Below are 13,534 nucleotides of genomic sequence, written 5' to 3' on the forward strand. Positions count from 1 at the left end.
TATAAAGACAATATGTTATTATGGTTAACTGTTTACTATTTAATCTTCATGTAGCATTAGTTGAAAGCAAAACTGTGTGGTTAATTTTATTCATTGCTTTCTTTATTTATGCATAGGGCTGGGACTGGGTATTTGAACTATGTGATTTGCTAAATGAGAATGCCATTTTCTACGTATAGCAGAAGATCAAGAGTTTACCATTTTCAAAATTTCCTGATATCCTGATACATTGATCTGAATAAAGAATTTTAAATATAAACTGCTGGCCAGGTGAGGTGGCTCATGCCCGGAATCCCAGCACTTCGAGAGGCAGAGGCGAGAGGATTGCTTGAGGCCAGGTGTTCAAGACCAGCCTGGGCAACATGGTGAAACCCTGTCTCTACAAAAAATGAAAAAATTAGCCAGGTGCGGTGGCATGTGCCTGTAGTTCCAGCTACTTGGGAGATTGAGGTGGGAGGACTGCTTGAGCCCAGGAGTTTGAGTGAACTGTGATTACGCCGCACTGCACTCCAATTTGGTTGACAGAGCAAAAAAGCTCTATCCCCAAAAAGTAAAAAAAAAAAAAAACAAAAACAAAAATCAAACTGCTGTTCTACCATTCCAATCCTTCATTTATGGATCATTAATATCCTAAATGATAATGCAGCAGGGAAATCCTTCACTAATCATTAGGAAAACAGCTCTACGCTTAACTAACCTCTTTGCGGCCTTTGGTGGTTTTCACAGATTTCATGCTTTGGGATCTTCGAAGCCCTTTGTGTGTTAACATCTCATCATCTGAATATGGCCCCTCTGCTTCTTCATCTGTTTTCTCATCTCCGTCTTTCAGTGGAATTCCATAACCTAAACAAGTTGTCAAAAACAGCATGTTTTGGTAAAAGGACACCAGTCAGCGCCGGCTCTTTGACCCATCTGTGTAGTTTTTTGTATGGTTTGCATTTCCCCCAGTTACTCTTTTTGCATCTGGAATGTGCTCCATGCCCTTTATCATTAAGCTTTGCCTCGCACTATTCCAGGTGAAACTCATAACTCATTTCCTCCAGGAAATTTTCCCTGATCATTCTTATTTTTACTATGCATTTTTAAAAATAATTATAAAATAATTTATTTTTGAGTAGGTAACACACCATCTTGTTAAAAAATTCAAGAATATAAATAGATAACAGAGCAAAAAGTCTCTTCCCACCTTTCCTCCTCTTCATGAATTCAACCCAAGCATTTGTGTTTTAGTCTGTCATTTGCACTTTCGCCTTGAATTAGGAATTAAGGCTTTTCCCTTCTATGTGTCATATCTTTTGTCAAGACTGGGAATGGTAGGGTTTACTTAAGGCATTAAGGAAGACCCCAGGGGGCTAGAACTTTGGGCAAAATAAGGTCACTGGGGGCAGGTGATGAGGATGGGGATGTTAGCTGCTATTGCAGTTGCTGAGATAAAACCCAGCCAGGTAGGCTGCAGTAATTAGAAGTACCACACACTATGTGACAGATACTAGTCAAAGAAAATAGAATCAGGCAGATCAGTGAGAGATCATGCGAGTATGCTAGAAGGCTGTTATGTGTAGCTATAAAGACTTACTACGGGCCAATATGCAAACATCCACACAGTCAGGATGGTTATTGTCAGGAAGTCTGAGAGCATCTTGAGGCTTGGCCTCAAGGACAAAAACTCTTCCAACCCTGAAGCTGAGGTTCTCAAATTTGAGCACATTAGAGTTACCTTGAGAACCTGTTAATACAAGTTCTGACAACCCCAGAATTTCTGATTCAGCAGATTTGAGGTGGGGCTGAGAATCTGCATTTCTGACAAGTTCCCAGGTAATGCTTGTGCTCATGGTCTGTGGTCCACACTTTGAGAACCACTGCCTGAGGATGCTGGAGACAGCAAGACAGGGGCCCAAGTCTCAGACAACCAGAGTACTAAGTAGGTTATAAAGAAAGGGGTGAGATTAGAAATCCCCATGAAGAGGCCAGGCATGGTGGCTCACGCCTGTTATCCCAGCACTTTGGGAGGCCCAGGCGGGTGGATCATGAGGTCAGGAGATCAAGACCATCCTGGCTAACATGGTGAAACCCTGTCTCTACTGAAAATACAAAAAAAATTAGCCAAGCATGGAGGCAGGCACCTGTAGTCCCAGCTACTCCGGAAGCTGGGGCAGGAGAATGGCATGAATCCGGGAGGCGGAGCTTGCAGTGAGCTGAGATCGCGCCACTGCACTCCAGCCTGGGTGACAGAGCGAGACTCCATCTCAAAAAAAAAAAAAAAAGAAGAAGAAGGAAAGAAATCCCCATGAAGTTATAAATTCTCCTTTAATAAAAATAAGGAGCATAAGGAGCATAAATACTTAAATTGTCAGGTGAGGAGAAAGTGGAAGGACTTACAGCCAGGCGCAGTGGCTCACACCTGTAATCCCAGCACTTCAGGAGGCCAAGGTGGGCGGATCACCTGAGGTCAGGAGTTCGAGACCAGCCTGGCCAACATGGTGAAACACCCGACTCTACTAAAAACACAGAAATTAGCTGGGCGTGGTGGCAGGAGCCTGTAATCTCAGCTACTTGGGAGGCTGAGGCAGGAGAATCGCTTGAACCCAGGAGGTGGAGGTTGCAGTGAGCTGAGATTGCACCACTGCACTCCAGCTTCGGTGACAGAGCAAGACTCCATCTCTTAAAAAAAAAAAAAAAAAAAAAAAGAGTAGAAGGATTTCCAGGCTTAGGAGAAGGCACGGGAAAGATTCCGTGCATGTGATAAAAAATAAAACTGGGGTGGGCTTGGTGGCTCACCCCTGTAATGCCAGCACTTTGGGAGGTCAAGGCAGGTGGTTCGCTTGAGCTTAGGAGTTTGAGATCAGCCTGGGCAACATGGTAAAACCTTTTCTCTACAAAAAATACAAAAATTAGCCGGGCATGGTGTTGTGCACCTGTAGTCCCAGCTCCTCCAAAGGCTGAGGTAGGAGGATCACCTGAGCCTGGGAAGTCAAGGCTGCAGTGAGCTGTGATCATGCCACTGCATTATAGCCTGTTTCAAAAAATATACATATTAAAAAAATTGAACACATGTTTATTGGTCTGCTCTTCTAAGACATGAATAATTTGAGAAACACTAAGCAAACTACAAAGAGTTGTTAATAAGCTTGTTACTCTCATAACAACATAAGCAACTTGCATTGTATATTAGTCAAGTATAATTTTATGTTCTTAGACTTCTAGGCTAGAAGTCAGAGGAGATTTGGAAGTGGAATCAGTCCTTATTTAGGCCAAGATCCTTTGTTTTCTTGCAGTGGTCCAAGGAAGTGTGTGTGTTCCGGGTAGAAGAAACAGCATGCACAGAGGCAGTGAGGAGAGTAGCTAGGGCTTGGGGATTGCTTGGAAGAACTGCAAGGAGGCCAGTGTGGCAAGGAAGGGGATGGGTCAGTGGTCCTGGAAAAAAGCTCCTGAAGCAATATTAAGTGTGGGAAAAAAAAAATGTACATATAGAAACAAACAAAGGAAAAACATAAATGAAAGGATTATATCTCATGGAAGTGAGCTTTCAGGTGATTTTAAATTTTTTCATTTTTTCTTTTTTTACTTGCCAAATTCTTATTTTGAAAAAATGTTTATTTTATAATTGAGAAAAATAAACCAGGCTTCAGGTTTAGGTTGTCATTTCTAGATTTTTTTTCCTATTGATGTTGCTTATATAGTATTCCTGATCCTAATATGGTAAAACAGAATGAGGAATCAAGGAAAAAGTCAGAAAGGAAGTAACTGTGATAAACAATTTCTCTAAGGCCACAAATGTAGCATAAGACCACAGTTCAACAAACCCAGTCCTTGCTATTTTAATTGCCTCTCATTTTGTATGATTAGGAATTGGAATTTCATTCAAAAGATGATTATACATCTTATTCTTTTCTTTTTTCCTAATTCCAGCTAAAAAAAATCTTATTAGCTATCTAATTATAGCTTCAGGAAAAGTGATGGATTGATTCATTACTCCACAAGTATTTTTAAAATTCTATTATGAATGAGGCAGTGTGCTGAATTATGAGGATACAAGGATGAAAAAGACACAGCTGTCTTTTTCTACCCTCAAAAAATTTAGAGTCCAATAGGGGAAACAGACGGTAATGGGCATTATGATACTGTAATAAATATTATAAGCTAATGACAAGGTGCCAGAGAGCATACAGTAACAGAATGTAATCAGCATGGGGTGGGTTGGAAAGGGTGCGTTATGAGAGAAGGCCTTGTAGGAGGTGGTGGCTAAGCTAAATCCTCAAAGAGTCGTGATTCTGTATGGCTAGCACTTGATGGAGTGGGAGAACAAGGCTGGGGAGTTAATACACCATGCTATCTAGTTTGGACTTCATCAGAGAGCAATGAAGCCTCTGGAGGCTCGGGGAGAGTATTGAAATGTTTTAAGCAGAAGAGTAACATGATTAGATTTGGGTTTTGTAAAATATTCTTCTTGCGCTTTGGAAAATGAATCAGAAATGGATAAGGCTGAGGGAAGGGAGCGTAAGTGGGGAGGTTACTGTAGTATAGCAGGTCAGAAATGACAGAGTCCACAGAGAGTGAGGACAGAGCAAGGAGCCAAATTTAGAATTTATTGGGAAATGAAATCCACAAGTTTAGGCTGGGTGTGGTGGCTCATGCCTGTAATCCCAGCACTTTGGGAGGCTGAGGTGGGTGGATGACATGAGGCCAGTAGTTTGAGACCAGCCTGGCCAATATGGCAAAACCCCATCTCTACCTAAAAATACAAAACTTAGCTGGGTGTGGTGGCACGTGCCTGTAATCCCAGCTACTCAGGAGGCTGAGGCAGAGAACTGCTTGAACCTGGGAGGTGGAGGCTGCAGTGAGCTGAGATTGCGCCACTGCACTCCAGCCTGGGCGACAGAGTGAGACTCCACCTCAAAAAAAAAAAAAAAGTTTAATTTAGCAATTTATTAAACCAATCCTTGAATCAAAGAGAGAGGAGACACTAGAATCAAGTCAAATATTTTCATTAAAATATACATTTTCTGGCTGGGCTTGGTGACTCATGCCTGTAATCCTAGCACTTTGGGAAGCAGAGGTGGGCAACATACTGAGATCCCATCTCCATTAATATATTAAAAAACAAAAACAAAAACAAAAACAAAAAAACAAAAACATTTTCTGTTTAACTTAAAACCCGAAAATGAATACCTTATTTTTTCAAAATGAAGAGTATGGCTGATTTACTTCTGATTTTAAGATTAATAGGTTAATTTAAACAACAACAACAAACGAAAAAGCTCACTACTCAGGGCTAAACACTGTTACCATTTTAGTAATACCCTTCCGAACTTTCTCTTATGTATATACATTTAAAAAATTAGGTATATTAATCCATTTCATCATCTACTTATTATTTTTTTCCCTACAATCTGGATATGTTTTCATATCATTAAGTATAGACTGACATTGTTATGTTTCACAGCTAATAAACCACCTTTTGCTTAATCATTTCTCCTAGGCATTTGGTTCATTCCAATATTTGTTATTATAAACAACAAGATGAACATTCTTGTAAATACATCTTTGAACACTTGTCTGATTATTTCCTTATGACATATTCTTAAAAGTTTCTTGCTGAGCTAAAGGGAATAAATTATGATGATTACTGCCAGATTGTCATCCAAAAGGATTATTCCATTTTAAACTCATAAAAAGTGCCTAAGAGTATTTCTCAACAGGCTTGCTGTGTGGTTTTAAAACATGTCTACAGATTTTCTGACACTCCCCTTCCCTTAACATCTCAGAGGCCTTTGTACTTGCCTCAACAAATCGCCACAAAATATGTGACGGAAGCGATGCTGCTTCTAGGACTTCTGCAAGTTTCTCTCGGCACACTGGCCTGGGAGCCTTCAGCTGCCAGGTAAGAAGTCCAACCACCCTTAGAGACCACATGGAGAGAACATAGAGGGAGATGGCTGAGAGGCTCCAACCATTCTAGCCAGCAGCTGCTTGACTCTTTTCAGCTCAGACAGCAGATGTGTGAGCTGTCTTTGAGATTATGACTCTAGCCCAGCTGCTGTCAGACCACAGCTGCAGGAGACCCTGAGCAAGAACTGCTTTGCCAAGTCCAGTCACCCCCAGATCTGTGAGCAAAATAAATGACCATGATTGTTTCAAGCCGCTGTTTTGGGGTGGCTTATTATGCAGCAATAGATAACTAGATAACTGAAACAGTTCCCAACACAGAGCACTGTTAATTAAAAACATTTTTTTTTGGCCAATCTGGCAAACGAAAATTATTATTATTACTATTTTTTGATTATCTGAGGTTGAGAATCTCTTTCATATATTTCTTGACAGTTGTATTCTTTGATAGCATTGACAATAATTGGTTTGTAAGGGCTACTGGATTGTTGAATCTGAACCCTTTGCCTATAACATATAATGGGAATATTTCTGACAGTTTGTAGTTTGTCTTTTTTATGTTTTTTCCCCCCTGTATTATAGTTTTATGTATTTTTTATGCAGGAAAATCTCAAAAACTATTCCATTATGTTTTCTGGTTTTGATATCATGCTTAAGAAATTTTATCTATCTGAAGATTATAAAAATATTCACAGGGACTTCCTATTATAGAGTTTAATTTTTTTATACTTAAATCTTAATCTTTTAAGAATTTATTTTAATCTAAGATTTGAGGCAGAGATATAACTTCATTTTCTACTCCACCTTCTAGCAGTCTAACAGTTATCCTAGCATCACTTATTAAATAATCTGTCTTTCCTCCACCAATTTGAAAGATAGTCTTTCTCATTTGATAAATTTCCATGTACACCTGGGTTTGTGTCTATCTAGACGATCTATTTTTAACTTCTCTTCACCTATTCCGGTCCTAGAACCATACTGCTTTGTTAAAAATACGGTCAAGAGAGAAAGTTTTGATGAAAGTTTTTCCTTAGGGAAGAAAGGCTCAGAATACATACCATTCTGTAGAAAAATTAGAAACTGGGCAGAGTTTATACTCTGAACAAGTACCTTTCATAACTGAACAAACATCTTTCTTATACTGCTACCACATACTTCATATTTTTATAAAACTTATTTAATTTCATGATTTGAAATTTAAGAACTAAACAGCAGGTCAATATTTTAAGATATTTCAGTCATAGATATAAAATTTGGTAGGTGGCCAGGCACAGTGGCTCACGCCTGTAATCCCTGCACTTTGGGAAGCTGAAGTGGGCAGATCACGAGGTCAGGAGGTCGAGACCAGCCTGACCAACATGGTGAAACCCCGTCTCTACTAAAAATATAAAAATTAGCCAGGCGTGGTGGCACGCGCCTTTAATCCCAGATACTCAGGAGGCTAAGGCAGGAGAACTGCATGAACTTAGGAGGCGGAGGTTGCAGTGAGCCGAGATCGTGCCACTGCACACCAGCCTTGGTGACAGAGATAGACTCCATCTCAAAAAGAAAGAAAAAAAAAATCGATAGGTGAGTACCATAAAAATAGTATTACGAATTTTCATATTTATAAACGTGTTTTTATTTACCTAATTAGAATATAATTCTTAGCCAATCCTTGGGTATGATTATGAATAAACTGCTAATAAAGGACTCTGGTCTAAGATAGCTGGTCTAAATCAGCAAAATATATGTAGCAGACTCCAATCAAAATCAATATACCTAATTTTTTTTTTTTTTTTGAGATGGAGTCTCTCTCTGTCACCCAGGCTGGACTGCAGTGGCGCGATCTCGGCTCACTGCAGCCTTTGCCTCCTCGGTTCAAGCGATTCTCCTGCCTCAGCCTCCTGGGTAGCTGGGAATGCAGGCATACACCACCACACCTGGCTAATTTTTGTATTTTTGGTGGAGACAGGGTTTCGCCATGTTGGCCAGGCCGGTCTCGAACTCCTAACCTCAGGGAATCTGCCTGCCTCGGCCTCCCAAAGTTCTGGGATTACAGGTGTGAGCCACTGTGACTGACCACCTAATTTTAAATGCATATTAAGAAACGCCAAGGCCAGGCAGTGTGGCACATGCCTGTAATCCCACACAGCACTCTGGGAGGCCGAGATACACAGACTGCTTGAGCCCAGGAGTTTGAGGCCAGTCTGGGTAACATGGTGAAGCCCCGTCTCTACAAAAAATGGACAAATTAGCAGGGCATGGTGGTGCACACCTGTAGTCCCAGCTTCTTGGAAGGCTGACACAGAATCACTTGAACCTGGGAGGTCAAAGCTGCAGTGAGCCAAGATCGTACCACTGCACTCCAGCCTGGGTGACAGAGTGAGACCCTGTCTCAAAATAAATAAATTAACAACAAAAACAAACAAAAAAATAAAAATAAAAAAGGAAATGTCTACATTAGGAACTACTTTTACATTATTAATGTACTATTAAGACTGATGGTTCCTCTCTCTCAAAGGCATCACTACCTTAATCAATGGCCAATGCTTGATCATTACCTCTTAGATAATAGTCACAACTTGTAAAGGTATTCATTCTTGGAAGAAAGCTCATTATTTTTTCTTTTTCTTTTTTTTTTTTTTTTCTGAGAAAGGGTGTTGCTCTGTCACCTAGGCTAGAGTGCAGTGGTGTGATCATGGCTCATTGCAGCCTCGACTTCCTGGGCTCAAGTGATTTTCCCACCTGCCTCCCAAGTAGCTTGGTGAGTACCACCATACTCGGCTAAAAAAAATTTTTTTTTTTTGCAGAGATATTTTTCCTTTTTTAAGAAGGAACAGTTTTTTTAATTTTTATTTTTCAAATTGATTTTAATTATAAAGATGATTTTCAATCTCTCTCAAAAGAAAACTTCTTTTTTTAATAAAAAGTAAAATAGCCCTGTGCCTTATGGACTTAACACATTAATAAGGAATGTCTTGAAAATCTTTGTTCTCAGCCTTGCTTTTGAATTAAAACTTTCTTATTATATGTGATAAAATGACTAAGGAACCGTGTCTAATTTATATGTATGTTTCTAAGATCATGATAGTTTTTTAAAGTTTTAGAATATATTAACTATGACATGTTCATAATTTATACTAGAATATGCCTACAAGCTAGCTCTTGAACTAGAATATGTAATTTTAACACATTTTCCATGGGAGTAATCTTATTTTCAAATTGAGTCATCTTTTATCACGTGCTTAAAACTTTTAATCTGTGAGTCAATATCCTTATTTGTCCACAGCACTTACAGTAAAGAGTGTTCAACTATAAAACTTCTTAGATGTCAGTGTACAGTTTGAGTAGAAACAGTATTGATTACAGGTTAGAACTAGTGCTGGTGGTGAGAAGGTGTTGGTAACCACACCTACAGCTTCTAAAATTCATGGCAGCAAAAGAGGCTACTTTGTTAGCTAGATGATCTCCAGAATCAGCAAAAGGCAAGTACTCATCTTTTTTTTTTCCCTGAGATAAAGTCTCACTCTGTTGCCCAGGCTGGAGTGCAGTGGCACCATCTCAGCTCACTGCAACCTCCACCTCCAAGGTTCAAGCAATTCTCCTGCCTCAGCCTCCCAAGTAGCTGAGATTACAGGCATGTGCCACCACGCCCAGCTAATTTTTTTTGTATTGTTAGTAGAGACGGAGTTTCACCATGTTAGCCAGGCTGGTCTTGAACTCCTAACCTCATGATCCGCCCGCCTCGGCCTCCCAAAGTGCTGGGATTAACGGTGTGAGCCACTGTGGCCAGCCTGAGTCACTGTGCCTGGCCTAGCAAGTACTAATTTAGAGAAAATTCAGAGAAAAAGAACTATGATTAAATGTAAAAATAAAAAATATAAGCTTAGAAGTAAATTTTGTCTACCTAAATTCAGATAGTTATCATGTATCATGTATTATTTTACTATCCACAAGCCCAATTATGAAAGAATCATATATATACGTGTATATATATATTTTAATTTTACTGTAAGTTCCAGGATACACGTGCAGAATGCGCAGGTTTGTTACACAGGTATACATGTGCCATGGTGGTTTGCTGCATCTACCAACCCATCATCTAGGTTTTAAGCCCCGTATGCATTAGGTATTTGTCCTAATGCTCTCCCTCTCCTTGTGCCCCACCCCCTGACAGGCCCCAGTGTATGTTGTTCCCCTCCTTGTTTCCATGTAAAAGAACTGTATATTAAAACAAACAAGCACACCTGCTGATTCACTGGGGGCTGGTTTACTTTTCTTTTTTGCTTCTGGTAGAGGTTGGTATGGTCTTTGTCCCACAGGCTCATCACCTTGGATAGTTGTTAAATCATGCATACTGAAGCTTCTTAAACGTTCAGTTATTGCTCCTTGGCTCTATTTAACAGAGAAGTGATAGGTCCAAGAAAAAATATTTAGTATGCTTACATTTAACTATCTCTGAACACTTTATTAAGATAACTTCAGAAAAGCTGAAAGAATTGTACAATGAACACCCAATATTGTTTACATTTTGCGGTATCTGCTTTCTCACATACCTACCATCTAACTATCCATGAATTCATTTTATTTTTTCATGCATTTCAAAGTAAGTTGGAGACATCAGTATATTTCAACCTCAACATTTCAGCATCATATTTAATTTTAAAATGTAAAAGATGTATGATGGGCTTACCCTCAGAGTAAACAGCATCCATAATGTTGATGTCTCCTAAAACTAGCACTTTGGGGCTTAATCTTTAATATTTAGGGCAACTTTTAATTTTTCGTTTTATTTACTTATATTTATTTATTTGTTTAGAGACAGAGCCTCACTCCGTTGCCCAGGCTGGAATGCAGTGGCGTGATCTTGGCTACTGCAACCTCTACCTCCCAGGTTCAAACGTTTCTCCTGCCTCAGTCTCCCGAGTAGCTGGGATTACAGGCATGTGCCACCATATCCAGCTAATTTTTGTATTTTTAACAGAGATGGGGTTTCGCCATGTTGGCCAGGCTGGTCTTGAGCTCCAGACCTCAGGGGATCTGCCTGCCTTGGCCTTCCCAAAGTGCTGAGATTTTAGATGTGAGCCACTAAGCCCGGCCAAGGGCAACTTTTTTTTTTTTTTGAGACAGAGCCTCGCTTTGTCGCCCAAGCTGAAGTGCAGTGGCGCAATCTCGGCTCACTGCAAGCTCCGCCTCCCGCGTTCACACCATTCTCCTGCCTCAGCCCCTCCAGTAGCTGGGACTACAGGCGCCCACCACCACGCCTGGCTAATTTTTTGTATTTTTAGTAGAGATGGGGTTTCACTGTGTTAGCCAGGATGGTCTCGATCTCCTGAACTCATGATCCGCCTGCCTCGGCCTCCCAAAGTGCTGGGATTACAGACGTGAGCCACCGTGCCCGGCCAAGGGCAACTTTTTAAAGTAAAAGAGACATGACGTTGTTTTAAAGCTAAGCTAAGTCAGGACTGGTAACGGCTCTTCCTAGAACAAGTTAGAAACATGTAAGAGCCAAAGAATCTTGAATACAAAATTATAGTCAATTAGTGAATTAACTATCTGGCAAGACATATCTACTACTCTACATTTGACTTTAAGTCCTTTCCCTTAACAATATGGCAGACACTAGGCACAGGTGGGTATTTAAGTTGAAATTAAGTAAAGTTAAATAAAATACAATATTCAGTTCTTTAATTGCACTAGCCACTTTTCAAATGTTCAATAGCTGCGTGTGGCTAGTGGCTGCTGTATTGGATAGTGCAGACACAGAACATTTCCATCACAGCAGCTCTGAAAGAGGCATTTTCTGCACTGTTCATGTATAACTACATTTCCCCTCCTAAAGTATAAAGCTTTGTAAAAGCAAAAAAAGAAAAAAAAATTCTAAATTTACCTACTTTAAATTTGCAAAGCATATAGATGAGTCACTTCTTATTTATAGCTAGATTAAAAATATTCTTCTAAGGGGTTTTTTATACTTATTATTTCTTCGTTTCACACATGTGAATTTATGATTTCCTCTAGTTACAGTGTTACCATAGAAACTAATCCATAATGCTTCATCTCTAAATTTCAAAGTCAAAGGTGCTACAAACATTTGGGCATTACAGTTAACTTGTATTTTATACTCAAGAGAAAGGTCTTATTTATGAGTCTTGATTCAGTTACTTTGGGTTAATAATATATTATGTCAAAACCAAATGCCATTTGCATATCCCACTTGAGCTGCGTATTTCTACCATATTTTTGAATTGTGATACGAAATCATTAAAGGACTTTATTCTCAATAAAAATAATTGGATTTCACACATTTAAAAAACATTTGTGGCATGGATTAATTTATTATACTTGCTTCCTCCTTATTAGATATCATTTACTTATCAAACAGATAGTTGACAGAAGACTCCAGAGACATACTACAAGGAAGTGACCAGTGTTCATCTGAAACAGATGCCTTGTTTCTCAGAAATGTCATTCTCTTTATTTCATCTTTGTAGTTCTGTGCCTTCTCTCAGCAATTTCTGATTTCTTTATTTACTGCCACACAGATGACAAATGACATGCATGTCCATGATACCCTTTACTCAATTCACATGCGATTTCCAAGGCTGGCTATAATTCCCAAACCCTCCCACTCAAGAAGGTACATTTCAGGATACAAATGACTCAAAGTACAATGGAATCAGTCTAGCTTTATAATTATATCATCCCCAAACTTTGGTATGTTTAACAAGCATAATCAACAAATCTCTTGGGATATACCTCACAAATGAACTCACGTACTACTGTTACTTCTATTGTTGGGATAGGTATATTTTGCCTCCAGAGCAAGACTTTTAAGACACTAGAGGAGAGGGACAAATCTTAGGCTTCTTCTATTCTCCTGGTGTGCCTGGTATGCTACTGATATTGAGCATGTAATAAGTAAACTAAATACTCTTTTTATGTCCCTTCTTTTTCATTACTCTTGACTGTTAAAGACTTCTCCATAGATGGCAGCATGTTTTAATGTAAACACTGTAGGTTTTATGCAGAGGTTCAGCAGCAAACTACAGGTATGGCCACAGGTTTCTCCATGGATAGACTACACCACCCACCAAGGGTTGGCTTCAGGTTCAGAATAAACATGAGCAAGGCAAGGCCCAACCTTGAGGTATCTGGGTGATCTATCTAAAGGCTGGATTTACATTTAGCTCTTGAGTAACCAATGCTACTATTATCAATACCCAAGTATTATCAACCTCTTCAAGGCTTTCAGGAAAGCCAGGCACTGTAGGGAAAAGCAAAAAGGGAATATGAGCCCTCTTTGAGAACCTCCAACACTTTAACAGCCATTATTACCTTGGAAAATTGGACTTCCCACTGTATATTTTTTATGGATCCAGAATAAAACTAATATAAGAGAGAAATTGGTGCAGTATTGTGGACTTTGAAAACATTACGTAAATTACAAGTATCCAATGTAACCAGTTTAAAGGATGGGTATAATTATAAAGTAATCACTTCTGAAGGCTACCTTATTCCTTCCAGTTTTTACATCTTCAGCACAAAAAGTCCAGTAATAAAGGAACTATGTTTGCTATATTAACGGTAAGTGGAGATATCTTCCCTCTACCCCAGAATTCTATAGCACATGCATAATATGGTTGCAAGTATGCAGTATGGCTAT

The 13,534-nt window shown here is 39.4% G+C and overlaps 1 protein-coding gene and 1 long non-coding RNA gene across 2 annotated transcripts in view; one reads left to right on the top strand and one right to left on the bottom strand.

The window, feature by feature from the left end:
- Positions 1–13,534, top strand: part of LOC129525016 (uncharacterized) — a 36,186-nt gene that overhangs the window by 4,472 nt on the left and 18,180 nt on the right. The gene's annotated exons all lie outside the window — the stretch shown is intronic.
- REEP3 (receptor accessory protein 3) overlaps positions 1–13,534 on the bottom strand; it is a 103,602-nt gene that overhangs the window by 4,117 nt on the left and 85,951 nt on the right. The window contains exons 6-7 of the mRNA XM_004049474.5: positions 10,116–10,263; positions 698–843 (exon numbers count right to left, since the gene is read on the bottom strand). Coding sequence (XP_004049522.1) covers positions 698–843; positions 10,116–10,263 — 294 coding nt within the window. The remainder of the gene's footprint in view (positions 1–697; positions 844–10,115; positions 10,264–13,534) is intronic.

Source organism: Gorilla gorilla, chromosome 8, assembly GCF_029281585.2.
Source record: "Gorilla gorilla gorilla isolate KB3781 chromosome 8, NHGRI_mGorGor1-v2.1_pri, whole genome shotgun sequence".
In the NCBI taxonomy this organism is placed as follows: Eukaryota; Metazoa; Chordata; class Mammalia; order Primates; family Hominidae; genus Gorilla; species Gorilla gorilla.